Source organism: Sciurus carolinensis, chromosome 3 (genome assembly GCF_902686445.1).
Source record: "Sciurus carolinensis chromosome 3, mSciCar1.2, whole genome shotgun sequence".
Classification (NCBI taxonomy): domain Eukaryota; kingdom Metazoa; phylum Chordata; class Mammalia; order Rodentia; family Sciuridae; genus Sciurus; species Sciurus carolinensis.
Window position 1 is genome coordinate 22,280,062 of NC_062215.1, and position 26,130 is coordinate 22,306,191.

Consider the following 26,130-nt stretch of genomic DNA (forward strand, 5'->3'; position numbering starts at 1 on the left):
TGTATTTTTGAAAAGCTCCCCAGATGACTGAAATAATCAGGGTTGAAAATCACTGCCCCACAGGTACAACCCAGTCTAAGTGGGCTATAGATGCTGAGAGATGACTCTGGGATTCCAAATCCTTGCAGTTCTGAGTCACCCACAAGGTAGCAGGCCTGTGTGCTGACCAACTGGGGGAGGGTTGGCAGGGCATCTGCAATCTATCATGGAAAAAATAAAGAGAAAAGTAGGATGGTATGAATTACAACCGTGAGATGGGGGCCAAAAAGCTTTAACAGAGAGTTCAGCCTCTGGGTTTCTAGAAGGGGGTTGGGCAGGCTACCTAAGGCTGATCTGTCTACACCTTGTACTCCACTTCTTTTTGCCCACCAAGAGGCAGGCTGGGAGGGCAGAGAGAACCTGGGGGCTTTGCTGAGCTTGAGTTTCTTCTTGCAGAGCTGGTTACCAGGGCAACAGAGAGCAATGGGATCTAACTGCAGGACTGGGGAAGCAAGAGGCAGGGGTGAGGGGGAAGCATCTCAACATTCTTGTTCCTCCTACCAGTAACCCACCCCCAAGGCTGGTTGGCATTCTTTGCATGACCCCAGGGACAAGGCCTATAGATATGATCATGTGGGGGAGAAAGAAAGCAAAATGACATGGGATGGGGTCAGGAAATTCATGGTTATCTGGCTGTAGCAGCAGCACCAAGAGGTGTGGGGGAACTTCCATCTGTCGTTTTAAGATACATCCATATCCCCAGTGTAAGCCTTTTTGGAACTCAAGGACTGAGGCTGCCAGCTCTACAGCAAATTCAATTGTTCTCCCAAACAGCAAACTTCCACTCCATCCAGGACCTGGAGGAAACAGTCAATTCAAAGCTGGGAATCACTCTGTGTGCATCAAGGGCCTAGGTAAAGTGCAACATGAGCCACAGTTTGTGGTGTTTCTGAGTTTCCCTTCTTTTACCTATACTGAGGTTGACTGGAGCCTCTCCCTTACACTGTGGTCCATAATTCTTGAGTGCCAGTATCTTTACTTTTCAAGAAAGATAGCTACCTTCCAGAAAGATATGCCTCCTTCTTGTCCAGGACCTAGTACAGTTATACTGATATTTGATGGTACATTACAAGGAGAAACTTACTTGCCAAACACAAAGGATGGCATAGGGGATACCAGGTGTTCACATTGGTAAGTTTTACTGTTCCTGATACTTCTAATCTAAGGGACTGTATGATATCCTGGTACCTATGTGGTAATGGGGGTTTAGGAAGTCCTCTTCCTTTCCTCCCAAATCAAGACTCATGCAAAACACTGTAAAGGGAGCCAAGTTTATAGTCTAAATTTTATTATCTCCAAGTCATAATGTTGATCACAAATGTGTACCCTTTAAAACAGTAACAAAAAAAAAAAAACAGCAACAACACACATGGAGAAATCCTTGCAACTAAACACAGTGGACAGACAGACAACTGTCACAGTGTCTTAAGGTCTGGGAATCTGGGCATGCTGCCCACAGGCTTGAGGAGACATCTTCAGGTTTAAGGCAAAGGGAAGCCTACAAAGGCACAACCGCCGGCTACCCCTGGAAGAACCTCTTAGTTATTTCCTCCTTGGGGGTTACAGCTTAAATGCCTCTCCTCCTTCCTTATCCCACACCATGACTCAGTGGTTAGGCCAGCTGCTGGAGGGAAGGAGTAAGAACAGACAGTGACATTACTAGGGGAACCTTCTCCCTCAGGTTCTGTAGAAGGACAGGGATCGTGGCAAAGTTCCCCCTGGCAGACACAAGTGCTGCAATAACAGGAAGCTATCCCGCAGAGGCAGCAAGTTGGTGCCATGGCCAGGGAGGACAGAGGGAGAGCCCTTGCCCAGAAGGTGACTGGCTTCCTTAGGCCTTAAGGCCAGGTGCCATATCTTCTGTTTGCAAGAACAGAACAATTGGGGAAAATAAGGTAATAACACCTAAAACACTTGTAGCAGGAAAACTGTGGAGAACAGCGACTGCAAAGGATAAGGTAGACTGCTTGCTGGATAGTACTTGCTTCTAGAGAGATGCATTGGTCCACAGCAACTGAGAAGGGAGAGGGGTAGGGATGGAAAGAAGAGAAGCAGAGTTCTCTAATTCCACTAACCTCAAAGCCTGAGTCCTGAGGCCTGTGTGAATACATTCCCCCAAGGTGCAAAGGCTCTCACTCCACCCTCTTTCCGCACAAAAGTATCTGGTTTGCCATTTCTCCCCACAGTAGACTCTGCCCTCAGTAGAGGACTGAAGCCCACCAGAGTACCGTTGGAAGTTCAGACTTGTAAACCCTAAATCAAAAAGAGCTCCTACTCACCCACTCTGAGCTTTTCTCCACAAAGGGACACTGTGTGCAGACAGCTTTGTTTCCACAGGGTTAAAGGAGTTAAGAGAATTCAAGTATACAAGAAAATAACAAAGGCCCACCAAAAGTGAAAGGCCAGCTCTTTTTACACTTGGTTGATACATTCTCAATTATCTGGGATGCAGGGAAGAGTCAAAAGGGAGCCCAGAGGGGCTAGCAAACCAGAATGAACTTATTTCATTTAAAGGCAGAGAGAGAGAGAGAGAGAGAGAGAGAGAGAGAGAGAGAGAGAGAGAGAGAGAGAGAGAGAGAGAAAGAAACAGAAAAACTAAGAATATTAATTTAAAAATAGCAAGCCAGGCTTTAAAAAACAAACATTTTAGGAAACAAAACAAACAGGCAGGAACTTCCCTGGGAGAAGACACTTAAATTTCCCAGGAGAAAGTGAAGAAGAGCAAGACTTGGGCTTCTGAATCTATCCTCAGAAGCCTGGGCTGTCTGGGTCTCTGCTCCCCTGAGCACAGACAGCTCAAGTGAAGAGTAGAGGTGCGAGGAGGTCACCTGTTTCTCCTCTCTCCAGCAGAGCCTGTCCTCAGAGGAAGGGGATTCTTCCTCCTTCAGGAGCTTGCTGGTAGGGTCATCCTATATCTTTGAAGCCCTCAGGGTGGTAGATAGCCAGTTGAATTTCTCTTCTCTCCTGAGATCTCACCTCCGCTGTTCTGACAAGGGTTGGGGAAAAGGTAGAACCACCAAAGTGTTAATGGACCTCTGGACACTTACAAACTGTTCTCATAAAGTCACATTCTAAATAATGTGGTTTTGTTCTGTTTTGTGGCACTAAGGATGAACCCCAAGGCCTTGCACATGCTAAGCAATGCTCTACACTATGAGTTACACTCCCAGACCTTAAATGTTTTAATGATCTTAAAACAACAGTTTTTTCTCCTTTATGATCTTTAGAACTAGCTCCTTCTGTTGTACTGCCTTCAATTCTGATTTCCCTTTTCCTTAGTGAACTTTCTAAGACCATGTTCCTGTATTTTTCCTTATAAGTTCCCAAATGGAACTGTCAAGTTAACAATGGGTTCTATTTCAACCCTGACCAATGAATTTGCAAAACAAAGGACCGGCAACTTCTGGGAGTCCTTTAAAGCTCAAGAGATATCCCATGATTATAACATAAAGCTTTAATTAGGTGATTTTGGTTGTTAAGTAGGCAAGTACAAGCATTAGTTTTAAGAACAGAAGTCACAGTAAATTGTTCACTTACTTCTCTATGATGTTAAGAGTTAAAATATTCAGAAAGTCATTTTAACTGGAACCCCTGCTTACAACCTGAAATAAAGTTCAAATTTCCTATCAGTCATACCAAAAAAGACTGTGTTCCACAGAAACAACCCTGAAAAGCAGAGATTCTCTGCAAAATGGAAAGCCCACTGATGTAAGCATATGCCATAAATATGGGTAGGAGCTCATACCTCAGGTGGAGGGGGCTTGATGGTGACTGGCTGGGGAGTCCTCCGGGGTGGGGAGGGCTTTGGCTGCACCTGCTGCTGGGCAGGGTTATAGTAGGTCACTCCTCCGTATACCTGTGATGGCGCCTGACACCAAGAGAAGAAAAAGCTAAGAATTAATTCATCCAGCCTTAAATGAAGAGGAAACATTATCTAGCCACAAAAAATAAGATTACTGGAGAATTTCTATAATGTTTAAAAGTTTTAAGCTGCTCCCTTTAAAATAATGTGACTATTCATTTCTGCCTTAATATGTCACTATTATGTTCTGGTTCCTACCTCCAAAATATTGTCCAGCTCTCTCCAGTTTCTACCATATGCTGACAAATGGCAAAGGCTGAGCTCAATGGTGACAATCTAGATACAGATGGTATCAAGGGAGTTAAGTAGGGTAAGTTGTTGAGGAGAATTTCCTTTTGCATGTGTGTGTGTGTGTGTGTGCAGGGGACTGGGGTTTGACTACAGGGACTTGTATAAAGTCTTGCTAATTAAGTTCCCTAGGCTGTCTGCAAATTTGTGGTCCTCTGGTCTCAGCATTCCTAACAGCTGGGGGGTTATAGGTGTTCACCACCACAACTGGCTAGAATGCAGTTCCTTTGTGCTGTTGAGTAAACAGCAGAAGATATGGTGTACCCAAAAAACATTAAATGAAATACCATTAAAGAAACTGAAGTGAATAAACTGATTGGCATTACATAAGCTGCATTTCTACCACCTGACCACCTGGAGGCATCCTGGCCCCACACCAAGATCAGTAGCATTGAAAATTCTCAAATTCCTTTAGCATTCTTCTCATAGCACAGTCTTGTCTGATTTAAAAGATATGTAGCTACAAAAATCTGCTTATTAGCCATCTCACCTGTGTATTAGGATATAGATGAGGAGGTGGTGGGGGAGGCAGTGCTCCTGGAGCATAAGGGTAACTGGGATTACCAAAGTTCATGACTCCTGGAGCAGAAAAGTAAGTAGGAGCAAGCAACTGCTGGGGTGGTGGCTGTCCCGGAGACATGGACACTGGTGGTGGGTAGAGGCCTGGATTGGGCAGAGGTGCCGGTGTCTGGTGGGGATGTAAACCTGGATAAGGAGAAGAAAACAAAAACTGAAAAAGATACTACCATTTTCACAGGATGGTCTGGCTGGATTGCAACACAAAGTAGCTCAGGATGGAAATCCTCAGAATGGACCCAAGCAGCCAGGATGGCCAGCTTCACAGGCTAGCAGCAAAGAGCTCAAGTGTGTTTAGGTTTATGGAATCCCCAAACCACATCCTCACATACTAGAAGCATACAGACAGAAGTACAAAAGCTTACCTGGGTGGGGAAGGTGCATTTCCGGCTGTACAATCATGCCCTGTGGGGGCAGTGGTGCAGGACTGTCACCATGGGTATAGATTGGTCCCTGGAACTGCACTGTAAAATATCACATTGGGTCTCATAAACCCTCACTCTTCATATCAAAAGGAAATGTCTTTTTGTCTCCCAAACTCAAAAAGATGTGAAAAAAATGGCAACTAGGCAATATGTGAGAACAGTGTGACAGGAAAGAAGGGAAATTAAGAGATGGGAGGCTGGCCTGTTAATTCACTTCATCTTGCCAAGAAAAGTACCCAAACAGTAACAAACAACTCACGTGGATCATAGTAATGTCCCTCCATGATACTGATGTGCACAGGAGGGGCAGGAGGCTCTGGCACAGGTCTCTGCCGCTGAGATGAATAGCGTTTGGCTCGACCACCCTGGACACCCTGAGATAGAGAGAGAGACCTGAACAAGACTTCCAGTGGGCTGACTCTCTCATGAAGTCCTACCTATTTTTTAGAGGTTAGAAAACACTTGGTACATGGCAGGTTTTAGTATTTGCAAAATAAATGGGAAATCAATGAAAAGAATCAATATTCCAACCTAAACCTTCTATCCCACATTTCTGAGATCTAAATTAAAAGAAGCACAGGTAATCAATGGGAAAATTAGCATTAAGACCATATATTGGTTTAAACAGTAAACAAGTTATAATATGCAACCCTTCCCCAACTACTACTCTTCCCTTTTTGTACCATTTCTTCCATCCGGTTAAACTGAGGTGGAGGTCCTGCTCCCATGTGTATGTGGTTCGGCACACCTGTAGTAGATCAAAAAAAGTGACTGTCGTGAGTGGGACTCAAGGGTCATCAAGAAATGACAAATTGAACATGGGGAAAAGTTTTCTTCTTTTATTTTTATTTTTATTATTATTATTTTTTTGGTGGTGCTGGGGATTGAACCCATGGCCTTGTGCTTGCAAGACCAGCACTCTACCAACTGAGCTACATCCCCAGTCCCCCTTCTTTTATTTAAAAAAAATTTTTTTTAGTTGGCAATGGACATTTTAAAAATTCATTTATATGTGGTGCTGAGAATCGAACCCAATGCTTCACATGTGCTAGGCAAGTGCTCTGCTGCTGAGCCACAACCCCAGCTTCTTCTTATTTTATATTATTATTAGTAGGAGTAGTAGTAATGGTACTGGGGATTGAACCATGCCAGCTGGATTTCTTCTTCTTTTTTGGGGTAGGGGGCTGCCAGAGATTGAACGTAGGGGCACTTAACCACTGAGCAACACCCCCGGTCCTTTTTTTATTTTTAGATAAGGTCTAAGTTGTTTAGGGCCTCACTAAATTGCTGAGGCTGGTTTTTTTTTTTTTTTTTTTTTGGTATTGGGGATCGAACTCAGGGCTTGTCTTGCAAGCGCTCTACCAGCTAAGCTATCTCCCCAGCCCGCTGAGGATGGTTTTGAACTTGCAATCCTCCTGCCTCAGCCTCCTGAGTCACTGGGATTACAAGCAAGCACCACCTGCTGGCTTTCTTCTTTTAAACTATCTCCTTATTGTCAACACTAGTATTTGAAAATTTGCCCCTACTGCCTGTCATCTTAACATAGTAACAAAGTCCTTGAATATAAAAAAAATGACTTTGGTGAAGAAACATGTTCAGTTGGGTGCAGTGGCGCACACCTGTAATCCCAGCTAAGAGGCTGAGGCAGAAGGATCACAAGTTTGAGGCCAACCTGAGCAACTTAGTGAGACCCTGTCTCAGAAACGTAAAATAACTCATGCTGGGTAAGATAGTACACACCTGTAATCCAGAAACTCAGGAATGAAGTAGGAGGACTAAAAAGTTCAAGGCCAACCTCTGCAATTTAGGGGAACCTTGTCTCAAAAGAAAAAAGGACTGGGATGTGTGTAGCTCAGTGGTAAAACACCCTTGGGTACATCCCCCAGCACCAAAAAAATAAAACCAAACAAATGAATAAACACAATCAACCAATAAACAAAAACCCCTCGTTACTAAACACTTCCCTGAATAGCACATTAATTAATTAGCACATTATCACACATATTGTAAAATCTAACCCAGAAGTTTCAGAGCAGCAACTGACCAGCAGTAGGATATTCTGTTGAATCTTCCTGATTATACTATACTGTTGGCATAGGTCTGGACATTTGGGAGGATTCCACACTGGTTAAAAATAACTCAGAATAAAAAGGAACCAGAGACTGTCTTACAATGATAATAAAATATCAGTAAGAAGCTGGGTGTGGTGGGACATGACTGTAATTCCAGCAATTTGGGGGGCTGAGGCAGGAGGATCACAAGTTCAAGACCTGTCTCAGCAACTGAGTGAGGCTCTAAGAAATTTATAGAGACCCTGTCTCAAAACATAAAAAGAGCTGGGGTAATGTAGCTCAGTGGTCAAGTGCCCCTGAGATCAATTTCCAGAATCTCCCCACCCTGCAAAAAAATCAGTAGTGAGTATCTACTCCTCTCAGAGATCAACTCTAGGTTCAGTGTGGACTACACTGATTTGAGGTGTTTAAAAATCACATATGCCAGAGGAGGTGTTGCACTCCCAGTTCAAAGGAGGACTTCCTCTCACCAGACTTAAACTAAGAAACTAAGAAGACAGACAAAGCAGAATGGACAAAAGGGACAATAGGATCTACTCTCTAGAACTATGTCATCCAATATGATACTCACCAGCCACATGTGGCTATTTAAATTTTAAATAATTAAAAGTTCACTTCCTCCCTCTGGTCACATTTCAAGTATTCAAAAGCACCAGAATTACATAAAAGTTCTACTAGGCAGTCTGTGGGCTAAGGATATTTGAGAGAGATTCCTTCAAAGACAGAAGATCCTAATCCTGAGTCAAAAAAGTGTTTCTGCCTTCAAACATTTAACCATTAGCTCAAACAATAAGAACACTGTCACCTTTTTCCACCTTTTTTTTTTCTTTCTTCCACATTTTTGTACAGAAAATAGAAAAGAATTCTGATTCAGAGGCTCAACAATGATCAGTTAATAGTACATAAAGTAGTGGAACATTTGGGAGGCTAAGGCAAGAGGATCACAAGTTCCACACAAGTCCGGACAATTTAGTGAAGCCCTGTCTCAAAATAAAATAAGAAGTGCTGGGTATGTAGCCCAGTAAAGCATTTGCCCACCATGCACAAGACCCTGGGTTCAATCCCCAGTACAAGAAAAGGAGAAAAGAAAAAAAAAAAAAAGATAGTGAGATAGCCTTGGGTAAGAGACAAAACTGCTCTGAGAACTGGACAAATGAACCAATGAACCCCTGCTTTTACCTCAATTATGAAATGACGAGAGACCTAAGTCCCAGTCCCTAAGCCCAGTGATACAGAGAGCAAAGAGCTAGTTATCAACACTATAATACCTACCTCGAAGCTCCCGTGGTTGTAGGAATGAAGGTTGTCCTGGACTCCAATTCTGTTCTGCTATATTTAGTTGTGCCACATCTTGCTCAAGTCCACCTGTAGCAGAATCTACTGAAGCCTCCCAGTTCCCAGTCTTAGTAGATGGAGGAGGGGTGGTTTCTGAGACCGGAGGTGCTGAGGTCAGCCCTTCAGGTGGAGGGGGCACCTCCTCAGCAGTTTTGACTGCATCTCCAACTTTGGTTCGGGTTCTTCTCGCCCGGGAGTAAGATTTCTTCTCAATAGGCCTGTCAGGGGCTGGTGGTGCAGTGTCAGGAGCAACAGCTGGTGTCTCTACAACTGCTTCTTCTTTCTCAGGACTGCCGAGCACTGGAACATCTGCTTCTGGGGATGGATCCCTCACAGAAGTCTGCTCCAGGCGCCGTGACCGGTAACTAGTCTCATGCTTAACAGTCTCACCAGACCGGCCACCATGCTGCCCACCAGCCTCCATAGGTCTAAAACCAGTACGACCTTCCTTGAAGCCCCCAGATCGAGAGTAATTCCTGGGTGCAGACATGCGGCCAGTACCTGCTGCATTCCTGTTAATAAATGTCCTTGGTGGTAGGGTACCCCCAGGACCCTGGTGGCGATGGGGCTTGTTTAGACGCTCACCAATCCAGTTTGGATCTCTTTGTGGAGGACTCCCAAATCTAAAAACATGAAATGGAGAAACTTAAGAAAAATAACAAAAGGGGCCATGATAGATATAAACTGAGTCAGGGAGACAGCCTATATTCCTTACCCACTCACTTACTGGCTACAAAGGTATTTAGTTCTTTCTAAAAATATCAACAATCCAAAATTTCCTTACCGGGGTTTCCGAATTCTTCGGGGTTTGATGTCATCAGGATTGTGAGCTGAGCGGATATCATAGCCATAAAGAGCAATAAGCTCCTGTCGGGACTTGGGAGCCTGCTCATCTTCGCGGAACTTGTCATGCTCCCAACGACCCTCATCCTTCCATAGCTTTCGCTGTCGCCCCTTGGGTCTGGACAAAATCAAGGAAAAGTGTCTTGAGCCACTTGGTACTTTGAAACATCTCTTCTTTCTTAAAAGGCAGGCTATGCAAGTATGTCATATCTCAGAGGCCTCCTATTAAGGAAGGCAGAATTGTGATGCCTAAGAGAAGATGTTTCGGAAACTGACTACCCTGGGTCTAGATCCTAGTTCCCCTACCAAAAATTACCAAACATTCTATGCTTTATTTTCCTCATCTGTATAAGAGGCATAGTAACCATAATTCTTTTTATAAAATATTTTTTTAGATGTTGATGGGCCTTTATTTTATTCATTTATTTATATGTGGTGCTAAGAATCGAACCCAGTGCCTCACACGTTAGGCAAGGGCTCTACCACCGAGTCACAACCCCAGTCCCTAGGAACCATAATTCTTACCTTAAGTTTTGAGTAGTAAATGAGATAATACAGGTAAAGCACTTGATAAAGTGTCCTGACATACAGTGAAAGCACTAAATACATGCTAGAAAGCAACAGCACCTGATTTCTTCCTCCTGAGTTTGACCTCGAAGATCATGCTCAAAAAAAAGCCCCTTCCGGGGTATGTATGCTGGATTCTTCCGATCTTCATCATCATCCAAATGCTTAGGGCCCTTTTTACCCACTTTGTTCTCCACAGGCTCTGTGCTCTCCTGAAAGAAAGATAAAGGGCTCCTTACTCCTCCAAGATTGCGATTCCCTATTCAAGCCCCCGAAGAGGACTGTGCAGTGTACTGACCTGTCCATCCCCACTCTGCCTCTCACCAGTCACGGTGCCTTTGGTGTCAGGCTTTTCTTCTCCCTTCTCTTCTTTTGCTGAAGAATTAGCAGCATCATTACCCTCTGATTTCAGTTCCACTTTGGAGTTTTCCTCTTCACTGTATTCCCCTTCTTCAGCCTGGAAAAACAGTTTCCCTGTCAGCTGGGGAGATAAGATCTGAATGATGCCACTTTACAATTTATTTTCCTTTTTTTTTTAAGATTTTAATTTTTTTCCCATTTTTTTTGGTACCAGGGATTGAACCCAGGGGTGCTTAACCACTAAGCCACATCCCTAATCCTTTTTTGTATTTTATTTAGAGATAGGGCCTCACTAAGCTGCTGAGGCTGGCCTGAATTCATGATCCTCCTGCCTCAGCCTCCTGAGCTGGATTACAGGCATGGGCCACTGAGCCCAGGCTTTCCTATATGATTTTATTGGTGCATTATAGTTTTATCTACTTATAGGATTTGTTATTACACATTTTGTACATGTACACAATACACGATATAACAATATTTTCTATTCTTTAGGAAAACATTTTCTGACATTTACTAAAACATCTAGATTGAAAAAAAATACAGTTACAAACAACTGCTGCACATTCAACATTTTAAAATAAACTCACATTTTATTAGTTTACATATCTTCAAAAATAATAGTGTAGTCAGGTGTGGTGGTGCACACCTACAATCCCAGCAGCTCAGGAGGCTGAGACAGGAGGATGGCAAGTTCAAGGCCAGTCTCAGCAACTGAGGCCCTAAGCAAATTAGCATCTGAGTTTAATTCCTAATACCTAAATAAATAGTAATAATAGTATATAAAGGCAGGATATATATTTAGTCCATAATAACAGATGAACTTAGTGAATTTGCAAACTGCTTGTAATGACTCCAAGATTTCTCAAGGTACTATTTTCTTCTTCTTCTTCTTTTTTTTTTTTTTTTTAAAAAGGATAAAACTCAGGGCCTTCCATGAGCTAAATCGCCAAACACTTCTCAAGGCACTGTTACCTCCAAATTGGGAAATACTGACATTTTTCTTTTTCCGGTGCTGCAGAATGAACCCAAGGCCTCACATGCATGCACTTTACCTGAGTCACACCCACAGCCCCATGACTTAACATTTTTGCTGTCTATAATATGGGTGCCAAGTTTTCTTTCTTTGTTTTTTGGGGAAGGGTACTAAGTTTTCTGTAGCATGAGATTCCCAGAACCAAGAACGCGGTCCAGAATCACATTATAAAAATTCTGACCTGGAAATCTTAGAGAACAACTTGTCTTTGATATTGGGGGGTAAGGGGAGGAGACAACACACAGACAAGCTTGTGTTCTCTTTCCTATATTTTTTTTTCCCTCTTCCCACATCAAGATTGAATAACTCTGCTCCTAACAAAAAGTGTTGAAGCTGGGTTCAGTGGCACACGTCTATAATCCCAGCAGCTTGGGAGGCTAGGTAGGTGGATCACAATTTTAAAGCCAACTTCAGCAAAAGAGAGGTGCCAAGCAACTCAGTGAGACCCTGTCTCTAAATAAAATACAAAATAGGGTTGGGGATGTAGCTCAGTGGTCAAGTGCCCTGAGTTCAATCCCCAGTTCAACCCCACCACCAAAAAAAGTATTGAGTCTCTCCACACAAGGGAGGGTTATTAGGCCATCTCCCTAAATAGGTGCCACTAGAATAGGTCAGAAAATGGAAGTGTAGTTAACCGTAGGTAGGAAAAGCAGCAGCTAAGGCTCATGAGAAGGGGAATGGCTTTAGAACAGGGTTACTACTCTCCTTTCCTTGTCCTCCCTGGATTTTAACCTAAGGAGGCAGGTTAGGGAGGTAAATGGCTACAATAACTCAAAAGAAATGGGTTCATGGGAAAGTGGTCTAGTCCCCACTGGTGGTTCACCTCTGCCATCTGGCAAATATGTGTACATGGGTCTTTTGTTCTACAGGAACTGACACTTGACCTGAACCACAATTTTCTCTCTATACCCAAATTGGCCCCAGGAATCTGGTCAAAGCGACTCAACTAATAGTCCTGATTAAGTGAGAAGCTCTCAAGCTATACATTCTGTCCTTTCTTCATATAGAGCTAGGTCTGTCTGATTGGCCCAGACAAGCTAATTAATCCCTCTTCCTCACTGTTCCCTGCTCAACATCTGGGTATTATGGCCTCTGAGTGTCTTGAGCTAGGATTCCCAGAAAAATGACAGAGCACTGTTTGACTATACCTTTATTTATTTGATACCAGGAATTGAACCCAGTAGCACTTAACCACTAAGCCACATTGCCGGTCCTTTTTTAAAAATTTTGAGACAGAGTCTCACTAAGTTGTTTAGGGACTTGTTGCTGAAGCTGGCTTTGAACTTGTGATCCTCCTGACTCAGCCTTCTAAATTGCTGGGATTACAGGCCTGAGTCACCACACCCAGCTTGACTATACCTTTACTAAGAGAATCAAGCCTTTATCTACAGAATTTTAATCATCAAACACCCTTGATTCTTCTCATATTCTTCAATTACATGAAATCTCTCCTCTTTATATGAGGGCAGGTGGATGTTAATCATTCAGTTTTTTCCTTGATCCTAATTTCCCCACAGGTTTTGGAGTGAAAATGCAATAACTTGCTCCATGTGCATATATGACTTTATTACTACCCACTCCAAACAAAATAGTATAAAAGCATGATCACTTAGGGAACTCTGTTTTATGCTCCATCCTCTCTAAACTGTACAACAATGTCAAATGAGGCAATTCTTTTATTCTGAACAAGAAGCTAATTTTGTTTCCAAGGAAGAAAGGAAGGAAACAAATTGCTGAGACTCCAAATGAGAGTCAAAGCCTGGTCTAACTCAAGCCAAGGGAGATCATCAAAATCCTTTGCTAGGGCTGGGGTTTTAGCTTAGTGTTCATCTACAACTGAAAAAAAAAGTCCTTTGCTAAAGGAGACAAACTCCTCTACATCTTTCACTACCGACTGACCTCTTTTCAGCTCTCACTAATCCTGAAACAATTACTTCCAGTAAAGAATTACTATTAGGGTTTTCTTTGTTCTACCCACCACCCCACATCTTTCAGATTTAAGAGGTAGGGTAGGTGTCCTCCCCATTCTTAATGCCTCTTCTAGATTCAACTCCTTATCCATTTTATGTGTGTATATATGTGTATGTATGTATGTATCATCTACCTATTTCATACATTTTGAGGCAGGGTACTGCTGTGTTGCTTAGGCTGATGTTGAACTAGTGGGCTAAAGTGATCCTCCTCTCTCAGTCTCCTGTGTACCTATGAATATACATGGCCAACTTTTCTCATCCTCAGTTTAAATCCCTGCTTGAAGCTCCTATCACCTCTGCGTCTGCCACAACCTGTCATTTACTTGAAGACTAGCTCAGAGGTCAGTCTTCCCCTCCACTCCAGTCACCCATTTTCATGCCTGGGCAACTAAAAATTAAAAAAAAAAAAAAGAAAGAAAGAAAGAAATTTTAAAGGATCATGAATATAGCTCAGCAGCCACTGAACACTGGGTTCAATCTCCATATAAAAATAAATGAAAACTTTGTACCTGAAAGAAAACCATTACAGAAAGTAAAAAAGACATCTATCTACAGAATGAGGAGTAAAAAACTTACATATCACATATGATGATAAAGGACTTACAAAATAACTCAATAACAAAAAGACAACTCAACTAAAAATAGGCAAAATATCAAGAGTAATCAGGGAAATGCAAATCAAACAGGTTTCACATTACTAGGATGGCTAGAATTAATACAAAAAAGTCAGGAAATAACAATTGCTGCCAAGGAAGTAGAGAAATGGAAACATATACATGGCTGTTGGAAATGTAAAATGGCGTGAACACTTTGGAAAACAATCTGGCAGTTTCTCAAACAATTAAACAGTTATCATATGACTCAGCAATTCCATTCCTAGGTACATACTCAAGGAAAGTGAAAACATCATTCTGTATAATTACCATATAATTATAACATACCAATAACAAATATGGGGGGGGAGTGGATACATATGTCCACACAAAAACTTGTATACTAATTTTTATGGCAGCATTATTCATAATAAACAAAAAGATGAAAGAAGCTATGACAATAGGCAGGCATGGTGGCATTTGCCTGTAATACTATAATACTAACGACTTGGGAGGCTGAGGCAGAAAAATCACAGGTTTGAGGCTAATCCCTGGGCAACTTAGTGAGACCTTGTCTCAAAATAAAACTTTAAAAAAGGGAAGAGGAAAAAAATAAATAGAAACAAAAATATTAAAAAATGAAAAGTGCTGGGGGTATAGTTAGGTGGTAAAGCACTTCCCTAGCATGTGCAAGGTGGCTGGGTCAATCTCCAGAACCACGAAGAAGGAGGAGGTGGAGAAAAAAGAAAAGTAAAAAAGGGAAAAGACCAAGAACCCAAGTGCTCACTAATGGATAAAAGGATAAAGAAAATGTGGTATATACATATAATAAAGTATTGTTCACACCTTAAAAAAAAAAGAAAAGAAAAAAAGAGGAAATCTTGCCACCTGAGACAACATGCATAAACCCAGAGGACATCATGCTAACTGACATAAACCAGACACAAAACATGGTGTGATCTCACTTATAAGTGGAATCTGTAGAAAGCTGGTTGCCAGGCTGGAGGGTAGAGAAAATGGGGGTATCTGAGCCAAATGATATAAAACTGCAGTTATGGCAACATTTTTTTTTTTTTTTTTTGGTACTGGGGATTGAACCCAGGGATGCTTTATCACTGAGCCCAATCCTAGGCCCGCCCCCTAACTTTTTTGAGACAGAATCTAGCTAAGTTGTTGAGGCTGGCTTTGAACTTGCAATCCTTCTGCCTCAGCCTCCTACATCACTGGGATTACAGGCATGAGCCACCACACCTGGCTAAAATGGTAATTATTGTTAATAATAATATACTACATATGTGAAATTTGCTAAGGCAGATCTTAAGTTTTTTCACCACAAAATTAACTATATGCCACAAAATAAAATTAACTACTTGAAGTGATAGATATAATCATTAACATGTATCAAAACATCACAATGATTTTTCTGGCTGTAGGGGGGTTTAAAAAAAAAAAAAAAAAACACATTACAGACCTTTCATATATATAATTTTTATTCATCAAATATACCATAATAGAGCCGGGGGGGAAACAGAAACAACCTGAATTTTCATCGATGGATGAATGGATTAACAAATTATAATATTTCCATATAACTGATTATTATTCAGTCATAAAAAGTAACAAAGTACTGATATTCACTACAACTTTGAAAACATTATGTTAAATGAAAGAAGTTGTCACAAAAGCCTACATATTACATGATTCCAATTATATGAAAGGCCAGAAAGGGGAAATCTACAGAAAGTACATTTGTGGTTATTTAGGCCTGGGGAAGAAGTCAGAGAAGTGGGATTGCTAGCTAAAGGTTACATGTTTCTTTTTGAAGTGATAAAAAGTTTTCTGAAACTGATACAGTAGTGGTTGTACCTATCAGAATTAAACTGTTCCCTTTAAATGAATAAAATTTACAGTAGGCAATCTATCAGTAACAGTTTGTTTTAAACCTACTTTTTTGGCACATGCCTCTAATGCCAACTACTTGGGGAGCTAAGGCAGAAAAACTGCATGTTCAAGGCCAGCCTGGGCAACTTAGCAAGGCCCTATTTCAAAATTTAAAAAAGGCTGGAGATGTAACTCAGTGCTAGATCAATTGCCTAGCATTTGTGAGGTCCTCCGATCCATCCCCAGTATAGGGGAGGAATGGGCTGTTTTTTATTCCTGTTTAGTTATTCCCTTACCCTCTCATCTCCAACTTTTTAAAGGTAGCTACTTCCTTGATCCTTCAACTTTCTATCAATCAGCCCTTTCTCACATTTACTTTTCTCCCCTTAAGACTCCATGGCTCATTCATTTCTATGACTACTAGCAACACCTTCTATTCCTTTGCCAGTCCCCAATGCCTGGGAGCACATCAATTCAACTGTTTGCTTTCTCTAGCCCTACAATAAACTACCCCATCCATGAAGGGGGTTACACACTCACAACAAATTACCCCATCAATGAAGGAGATTACACTTATACTTTCAAACCTTCAGTCTCACAATTCCTACCATGTCCTACCACCAAACCCAACATCATCATCTTTTTTGTTTTGGTAATGCTAGGAACTGAACACCTGACTTGGCACATGGTAGACAAGTGTTCTACCACTGAACTATACTTTCTATTTTAATTTGAGACAGGGTCTCACTAAGTTGCTGAGGCTGGTCTTGAACTTGTGATCCTTCTGCCTTAGTCTCTGGAGTAGTTGAGATTACAGGCCAGTGTCACCACATCTGGCTCAACCTCATTTCTTGAAGCAGATGCCTTTCCTTCTGTCTCACAAAGAAAAAACAAATACCAGTTTCCTCTGCATATACTTTTCCTCCTCACTTCTCTACAATTACAATGGAAAATAGTTCTCTTATCTAGTTCCTACTGTTCACATACTCAGTCAAGGATACCAATACACATATTATCTACTCCCTTTCTTTTCTTTCCCTCTGAACTTGTTCCTTCAATCTTTAACCAAACTCAAGATCCTCCCAACTTTTAAAAAACACCACCTAACTATCTTCTGGCATCAAAGAATTCTCTTCAGTTACCATCTCTCTAGGTTCCCTTCAGAGTCAAGCTTCTTTAAAAGTTTTCTTGAAGATTTTGGGAAAATGGAAGCAATATAGGTTGATCTCTCTTCAAATCTCCACATAGAATGACAGAACTTCTGGAGAGCAAAACTGAAACCCTCTGGACAACATTTATAAGGTATCTCCTGTACTCAAAATCATTAAGTGCATAATAAGAGAGCATCAACAGCCACAAGATCTACATAGTATTGGTGTTGGTGTTAGAGAAAGCAGAGAGAAGTAAATGGAACTAAGAACTGGAGAACTCTGCCATAATGAACAGGTGGACAATGAAAAGCACAGCAGGCCAAACAACTACAGCTGGAACTAGGAGAGGTTTTGCCATGTGAATGTTAAGAATTCGTGGTAAGATTAAACTGATGTAGTTACCAGGGTTCCCTTCTAGGATAGGGTTTCTCAGTGAAAAGAAACTACTAAGCAAGCTGGGGTTGTGGCTCAGTGGTAGAATGCTTGCCTAGCAAGTGTGAGGAACCGGGTTTGATTCTCAGCACCACATATAGATAAATGAATAAAATAAAGGTCCATCTACCACTTAAAAAAAAAAAAATTAAATTTAAATTAAAAAACAAAAAACAAAAAACAGAAAAAAAAAAAAAAAACTACTAAGCAGCACAGAGAGGATCCAGAACAAGCTGGAGAGGGGAATAAAAGCAAGAAGTCTCAGAAATCAAGTGACCATATTTTTTAACACCACAGAAAAACAATAAAAGAGCAACTTCTGTGAAGTTAGGAAAAGTTTCCTTGGAACCATGCTTTCTTCTAAAGATTTAGGAAAACTAAATTTCCATTAAAGTGAATAGAGAAAACAAATACCAAAGTTAAACCCCATATAAACTTGTTATAAGGACACAAATAAGTAGAATAGCATTCCTGTAGACAATAAAGCAGGCCAATATGATATGTGCATATCAAAATTGTAATTTCTACTTTGAAATAAGCTAAAAAGACATCAAGAAAATTATGTAAGGCATGAAAAAAATATTAATCAGAATTTTAAAAATAATGAAGCAGGGTGGTGGCACATGCCTCTAATCCCAGCAACTAAAAGGCTGAGGCAGAAGGATCCCAAGTTCAAGGCCAGCCTCAACATTAGTAAGACTCTGCCTCAAAATAAAAAATGAAGAGGGTTAGGGATGTGACCCCATGGTAAAGTACCCCTGGGTTCAATCTCCAGTACCAAAATAAAATAAAATAAAAACAGATTAAATAATGAAAACTCAGGATTAGGAAAGTATGAGAAATTAGTTAGAAATCACATATTAGTTGTTCTATTGTATGCATGCATAAATATGTAACAACAAATATCACTATTATGTGTAACTATAATGTACCAATAAAAAAAGGTAGGAATTTGAACAGTTACAGGAAGAGCACTGTGTGAAAATAGAAGCAGAGACTGACTGGAACGATGTATCCACAAATCAATGGAAAGGATTGCCAGAAACACCAGAAGCTAAGAGAGAGCCACAGAAAGACTTTCTTACAGCCTCCAGAAAGAGACAGCCTGGCCAACACCTTGGTTTTAAACTTTCAGCCTCCAGAACTGTGAGACAAATTTGTTATTTTAAGCAATATGCTTTATGGTAATTTGTTACTGCAGTCCTAGGAAAGTAATGTATATTCCTTTTATATATTAAAAAAAATTACCTAAGAAAAATAAAATCAGAACTTAGTAAAATCTATTAGTCAGGTGTCTGTGTTGGAAACAGTAGAAACTGATGTTGTCCATTTTAAGTAGAAATAAAATTTATTCAGATGAGGGGAAAAAAAAAAAAGAACGAACGAACTGAACTCATGTATTAGCTAGGCATGAGATAGTGCAAGCCTTTAATTCTAGCCACTTGGAGGCTGAGGCAGGAAGATTGCTAATTCAAGACCTGCCTTGGCAACCTAGTGAGACCCTGTCTCAAAAAAGGGCCAGGGATATAGCCCAACGGGACAGCATTTGCTTAGCATGCATGAGGCCAAGTTCAAAGTCCCACAGGTTCTCAATCTCAAAACATCTAAAACTTGGTTGTGAGTGTAGCTCACTAGCAGAACACTAGTCTAGCATATGCAAGGTCATAAGTTCAATTCATAGCAAAACAAAAAACATCTAAAACCTAGCCTGTGGCTGGGCAGCGGTAGCCCACACCTGTTGTCCCAGCAACTCTGGAGGCTGAGGCAGGAGCATAGCAAGTTCAAGGCCAGACTCAGCAACTTAGTGAGACCCTCAGCAACTTAGCAAAATACTGTATCAACCCCCAGTACCAAAACCCTAATTCACCGTGGTCCTTCACAAAATCTCTTCATCCCATATTCCCTTTCTTAGTAATTAATTAGAACCATTCATCAACTTGGGACATTCCTTTGACTCCTTAATTCATTTAATGAAGGATTCCAGTAGTACAACCAAAATCTCTCCAATCTGTCCAAGTATTATTAAGTCCCACTGGCATTTTTACACTTCTTTAGTGCACCACTATCTGATTCTTGGACTATCCTAACAAATGAACAGTTCTCTTGCCCTGTTGGCAATTCATGCTCCAGTTTCATTTCTTTCCTTGCCAACAGACAACATCCAAACTCCTTTATATATGGAATGGTGAGCCATTATAAATTCAGAATCACCAAACCTCACTAAACATTCCAACTGCCAAGCAGTTTTTCCAATGCTTCCATGCTCTAATGACTACTGCAAAATAGTCCTCATCCCAAACCTATCATAACTTTCAATTCTGTAAACTTCTATATTCACTGCCACTATTCTACTCCATGCCACACCCACTGCTTGCCTACATTTCTGTAATAGCTTTCTTAACTGGTTCCTCTGACAAACCTTATTGCCTGTAGATCAATTCTCCCCACTACAGATAAAAAACCTGTTGCAATTCTTTCTCAAATTTTACTGTGCAAAAGCATCAACCTGGGATTTTGCAAACATAAACATCTGAGTGTCCCAAGCCCCTCCAAGATTTTGTTTCAGTAAGGACTAGCCAACTGGATTTTCTGAAGGAAATATTCTCTGAATCTGACAAACACTACTTAATTTTTTCCCCCTTCTTTAGAATAGAATCCAAATACTTTTTCTTTTTTCAGTCCCAGGGTTTGAACCCAGGGGCACTTAACCATTTAGCCATATCCCCAGTCCTTTTTTACATTTTATTTAGAGACATGGTCCTGCTGAGGCCAGTTAGGGCCTTGCTAAGTTGTTGAGGTTGGCTTTGAACTTAATCTGCCTGCCTCAGCCTCCTGAGCTGCTGGGATTACAGGCATGCACCAACTTTTTATTTTGAGACAGGGCCTTGCTAAGTTGCTGAGGTTGGCCTTGAACTTGTAAGCCTCCTGCCTCAACCTCCCGAGTTGCTGGGATTACAGGCATTTGCTACTGAACTCAGTCCTTGCTTTGCTGTTTTTAGTTATACTAAATATTTCATATTCTTCAACTCATTGTGCAATTCATCCTTATAGATCTTCTTTTCAGTGTTCCCTCTGCTAAGAATATTCTGCCTACAACATGGATACAATCAGGAGGCTGAGGCAGGACAATCCCAAGTTCAAGGCCAGCCTCCCGAAATTTAGTGAAGCCCTAAGCTACTGAACAAGACCTTGTCTCAAAATTGAAAAATAAAAAAGAGCTGGTGATGCAGCTCAGGGGTAAAGCACCCCTGGATTCAATCCTCAGTGCCAAAAAACCCAAAAACCTCTCTGCCTGGCTAACTCTAAACACCCCATTCTCTGTTTCCAAATACCTTAAAACTAATCACTTGCCCCTGCAATGTGCTCCCAACACATCTTACGCTTCCAATATCATGGCATTTATCAAACATTATAATTCTTGCTTAAATGTCTCCCTGCCTTGATCCAGAAGGTAAACTCCACAAGGGAAGAACTATGTCTTTTACCTAGTGCCTAATACAGTCCTAGCACACAGCAGGTACTCAACAACAACAACAACAAAAAAAGCAGGGGGGCATCAAGTAAGTCCTTTCATGATCCAGTCCCTGCTCATCAACTTATATTTCTATTACCCATCCTGTCCAACAATGCCCTAACTACTCCAAACTATTTCAAGTTCCCAAATGTTCCACCTTCTCTCCTGCCCCTGGGCTTTCTTGCCTGTTTCTGTCTTTGCCTAGTACATGTTTTGTCTCGCTAACTATAACTTATTCTTTCCTGAATGCCTAAAAGGGATTCAATGTCCAGTCATAACAACACTCTTCTTAACCCTATCCCAAGAGCTGTCATCAAGGGACAACTCTTTCAATTAGGTAAGACTGCCTGAATGTTTGCTGACTTCCTTATGTTGTAAGATCCCAAAGACAGAAATTATGTTAGCTGTTCACTGTTGCATCTCCACAGGCCTAACAGTATCCAAGATGTAGTCACAGTTTCATAAAATTTATAGAATAAATCTTTGATTCACACTTTGATTCTTCCTGCACATAATCACTTCCTTAAATCCAGAACTCAGGATTATTCAACAACTCTAAGGCAAACAGTCATTCAAAGGGCATCTGTAATTATTTATTTCAATCAAAACAAATAAGCTCTCTGAGAAACTTTCCCCAACATACAGAAAGTCTTATCTACAACATGAAAGATGCTTTTGACACAGACCACTTAGTATCCTGTCCTTTCAAAGTCTTCAGATACATATGGGAGGAAAAAAAAAAAAAAAAAAAAAAATCCAACTGGTTAGCTTCTCAACCTAAGCATAAAACCAATTGTCAATACTGTACTTCAATTTTACCTTAATAAAACTATTTTTAAAAAAACAACTGTCAACCATCTTTTGAAGGACTTGAAAGTTCTACTATTTTCACACTGGGCATGTTGGTGTAGGCATCTATAGTTCCAGCTCCTCAGGAGGCTAAAGTAGAAAAAGCCCAGTCAACATAGGGAGACCCCATCCCAAAAACAAAAACTTACTTTTTTCAAATATAGAGAAACCAGCTACTAACAACGTGACACCTGAAGCTTGAAGAGGATTGTCCCAAGTTTCTACCCCTAATTGAACAGTACCTCCCTTAAGTTTTTAAAAAGCATAAATGAAGAATTCAGAAGAGAAGCAGGGTCATGGTATTTTTGCAGATGTTTTCAAAATGTTTATGACTTACACCACAGGGAAAAAACCTATTACACTCACTTCTGAGTCTTCTGCACTTTCATAGTCCGAGAGAACAGCTGAAAGAAAACATAAATATGTGAAGAAAAAGCAACAGAAACTATAATTACATTCCTAACTTTTTATTGTGAACTAGGCTAAAACAATTCTTACATCAACTTGTGAGGTAGATAAAAGTAAGGCAAACTGGCTGAGACTGATTTACCCAAGACCACACTCCCAGAACTTATGCTTTTTTCCCCTTTGGGTGGGGAGAGGGATGCTGAGGATTGTTTCCCATACCCCACTGTGCCTGGCCAAAAGCTATGCTCTTAACCACTATATTCCAAAAAGCCACTCTGCAGCACCCTCCCTCAACGGTCTGAGAGGATATATCCATTGTTGGAAATAGGTGACCTGAGTTTATGTACACAAATACTCCTGTCGTAATGAGGTAAAAAATAGTGCTCACCATCACCTTCCATGCCATCTTCACTCTCCTGAGGGGAAGAAGATAGAGTTAGCTCTGTGATTTCCAAAAGTGGGAAGCCCAATAAAGAAATGTAGGTGGACAGCTGAAAACTCAACACAAAATGGTCGAAAAGAGAGGGAGAAAAGTAAATCTTTAACAAGTAGCATCTGAGGGAGGCGGGTCTCTTCATATCCTGTCCCAATTTCTGAATACACATCCGCTTTCCATCTGCAGCGGCTCTTCTCCGCCCCCAGAACCCCCCAACCTCTCCTTCCCTTGGGATTCCGGATGGATGCAAACTCGCGCTGGGATAACTCTCCTTTTCGACAAAATATGTCCCAGCATCTCGCATCACCTACACCCCGCCCCCGGCCGGCTCGCCGCCCCGCCCGCGCGCACTCACACACTCAGACTCCTCAGCGCTCTTGGCGCCCCCGCTCTCCACCCGCCGCAGATGGAGGGCCCCGCCGCGGCCACCGCGCTGGGAAGGCAGAGAGCCGCTGCCGCCGCCTCCAGCGCTCCCACTGCAGCTCCCGCCGCCCCGCGCGAGGGAGCCGCCACTGTCGGAGCCCGAAGCACCAGATTCTTCGTCTTCCGTATCCTGCGAAGCGCGCTGCCGCCGCCGGTCCGCCATCTTACGGAGAACGGCCACCGCCGGCCAGCTCCTTACGCACCACGCCCGTCGCAGAGGCTACTGGGAAGCTCGCGAGCTATCCCGGCATGCTTCACGTCCAGCGTTTGGTCGCCCCGCTTTTCGAGGGGCGGGGCCTGCGCCCTGCGGCACGTTTTCGGGCAAACGGGTTTACGTATTCGGTGACGTAAGTGGGCGTGATACAACCCCTGACTTCCCTAGGACTGGCGCAGGGTGCCGGGAGCTGGACTTCGCTGTCTCTCGGGTCTTGCACCCGGCCATCTTGGGCTTTCTTAGTAGTGGAAGGCGTAGATTCGTCATAGCTCCACTGCAGCATTCATTTGGACTGTTTTATGGTTTTCTTGCCCCATTTCTCGTTTCTGCCTACGTTTGAGGCAGAGCATTTTACTGCATTCGTTTTCTTGGTCAAATCACGAATCAAGGTAAACCTCTAAAGCTGTAGTATTGCGTCAGATTTGCCGCATCAACCTAGTTTAAGCTAAGGGATGAAGGAGAAACTAATTATCTGCAGTGGAGTCAGAGGATTTCAGTTCTGTCTGTCCTCCTTTCCTTTTCATGCGACTTCCTACCCCAGCCATCACCTCTCCCAAAGTGATGCTAATCTCATCAAGATTTTACGACAAATTTAAAGAGATAAGTAGAAACTAGGGTTGGTTCAAAATCCTGACCTAATTTCCTTCTAGTTAAGGGTTACAAGACAGGAAATCTTTGATTTTAGCAAGCCATTTATCAGCAGTGAAAAAAATTAGTATATTTTATTTGGAACAATAAGGATATACAAGGTGCAGAAGCTAAGTTATTGGTGTACCTAGGGAAGTGCACATTAAGAATATATATCAAACAGGTAAAGTCACTGATATATCACAGAATTCTTTGCCAATGTTTTTATAAATGATATTTAAGGATCCTGATGCTTACCAAACTTATAGACAGCATGAAAATAGAAGGAATTATGAATGTCTTCTGAGAATTAGGATCCAAACAATCTTAACTGGTGGCCAAAAAACGATCTTAATCCACCTGTCTAGGTGACCAAATGTAACAACTTGTAAATCCAACTCTAAAAGTCCCAACTGCCCCAGCTTAAAATGGAGGATGTATGACTTAAAAAGTTACAGAAAAAAAATCTGGAGAATTCTATCGATCATAAGCTAAATTAATGCAAATAAGGCTTCAAAGTTTAGTGTCTAAATAAGGAAAGGGAAGTCTGCCATTTTGTTCTTTAGTTGTTTGGTCCGAATTTAACTTTTAGATGAACATGGGTAAATTGTTCACTCATCCAGAAGGAAAATTCAGAATTCTTTTTTTTGAGGAACAATTTTAAGATCTCTCAATGTTTAGCATGAAGAGAAGACTTAGGATAGTCATAGCCATTCTCACTATTAGGTGGACTCTAAGGAAAAGAAGGGATTAACCTTTTTAATCACCCTGAAAGGCAAAGCAAGAACCAGTGGGTTCAGGTAACAGGAAGTTAGGTGATAGTTTTGTTTTTAGCAAATAAAAGTAGGATTTATTCAAGTGAGAAGAAAAGAGAACTCTGCAGGAATAGAGGGGAACCAATAGGGGTTGCCCAGGAAAGACATTTGGTTGATGCAGAGCTGGACTTCATTTGTCTGGAATGTTGTCCAAGAGAAAGCATGTTATCAAGGGTCAGACTAGATTACCTCTAAAATCTTTCCAATTATGAGATTTATTAATTTAGACACCAGGCACCAAATATCCTGCAACCTTGTTTTTAAAATTGCCAGTTACATGTAAGGAAGCACTCTATACAAATGGAAGGGAGTATGTTATGTAAAAAGGAAAATTGTTATTCTATTTTGTTGTGGAAATGGATTTCTTTCTCCAACATTTTAAATATACAAGCAGAATTGTTTGATGTTTTCCAGCAAATCTAATAAATTGAAGCAGAAGTTCAAAAATTAACAGCCACAATAGTTTATTTACAATTGAACTCTTTATAAGATATTTACAAGACAACCAATTTTACACATCAGAAATGGTATCAAAAGTATGAATTACAACACAGACAACAATATGAAATGGGCATAAAATAAAGCTGAAGTGGACAGACAAGCAATTTCTTTTTAATTTATTAACGCTAGCTTAAACCTCGTTAAAGAAACAAAAAACTATGTTTTAGGAGAATTGCAGGGCCTTCGGTTGAAGATTGAATTTCACAGTGTTGTGTCCCATGTAGGGAAAAATAAGACAAATTTTCCCCTCACATTCTTAACACACTGTAATTTCACTCTTGGAACTTTGCTCCAACCTCCTTCTCAAGGAACCTCAACATACTCAAAGGAGAATTGATCTAGAAGAGGGGACGTCCTCAGAGAAAGGGAGAACCAAGGAAATAGAATATACTTAAGTCTGGCCAGATAGCACCTCATCGATTCCTCTCAGTCAAGCAAAAGTTCAGTATCTGAGGAGGGCAGAAATATAAAGGTTAAATCTGCTAACCCATCCCCCAAATTAGGAATCTGACATGCTGAAATCAAGAAGAAACTGAGAGGGATCAAGGAACAAAGTAAAGAGACACTGATTGGGGTATTTTTTTTCCTTTGGGGCACATTATAAAGGAACATAACAGGTCAGAGGAGGACCACTAAACAGCTTGCCACATTAAAATAATGGAGAACAAAGAAAAGCTGGCCCAATTTTTCTAGAAATCTTTTCCTTAAGGTGTGATGTGAGATGAGAGCCCCTAGTGGAGTAAGTCCTATTTCTCTCTACATCTTGCTGCAATGAAGTTTGCAGCAGGTTCCCTTATAGAGAGCCCACACTCCTAAGCAGATGGAGTTACAAATGAAAACCCATAGCGCCACACACACACACACACACACACACACACACACACACATATACACACACACAGAAGGAGAAATA

General features: G+C 41.3%; 1 protein-coding gene across 1 annotated transcript; it reads right to left on the minus strand.

Moving 5' to 3' along the window:
* Nucleotides 1-1,303: 1,303 nt before the first annotated feature.
* Nucleotides 1,304-23,276, minus strand: Casc3 (CASC3 exon junction complex subunit). Its single transcript, XM_047543257.1, has 14 exons — nucleotides 22,993-23,276; nucleotides 22,590-22,617; nucleotides 22,160-22,197; nucleotides 10,306-10,464; nucleotides 10,068-10,219; nucleotides 9,382-9,558; nucleotides 8,535-9,220; nucleotides 5,874-5,938; nucleotides 5,450-5,564; nucleotides 5,131-5,229; nucleotides 4,680-4,894; nucleotides 3,785-3,907; nucleotides 3,577-3,641; nucleotides 1,304-3,025 (listed from the first exon to the last, which is right to left on the minus strand). The coding sequence occupies exons 1-13, from the start codon at nucleotides 23,221-23,223 to the stop codon at nucleotides 3,618-3,620; spliced, it is 2,112 nt and encodes a 703-aa protein (XP_047399213.1). The 5' UTR covers nucleotides 23,224-23,276; the 3' UTR covers nucleotides 1,304-3,025; nucleotides 3,577-3,617.
* Between the last annotated feature and the right edge of the window lie 2,854 nt (nucleotides 23,277-26,130).

What these genes read in the sequence shown, in the direction of transcription:
- Casc3 (XM_047543257.1), bottom strand. Translation starts at nt 23,223, where the DNA reads ATGGCGGACCGGCGGCGGCAGCGCGCTTCGCAGGATACGGAAGACGAA. An exon ending in GGCAGAGTGGGGATGGACAG is followed by an intron (nt 10,220 to 10,305) that starts GTCAGTACACTG and finishes TCTTTCTTTCAG; the next exon opens with GAGAGCACAGAGCCTGTGGA. An exon ending in ACAACCACGGGAGCTTCGAG is followed by an intron (nt 5,939 to 8,534) that starts GTAGGTATTATA and finishes GATCTACTACAG; the next exon opens with GTGTGCCGAACCACATACAC.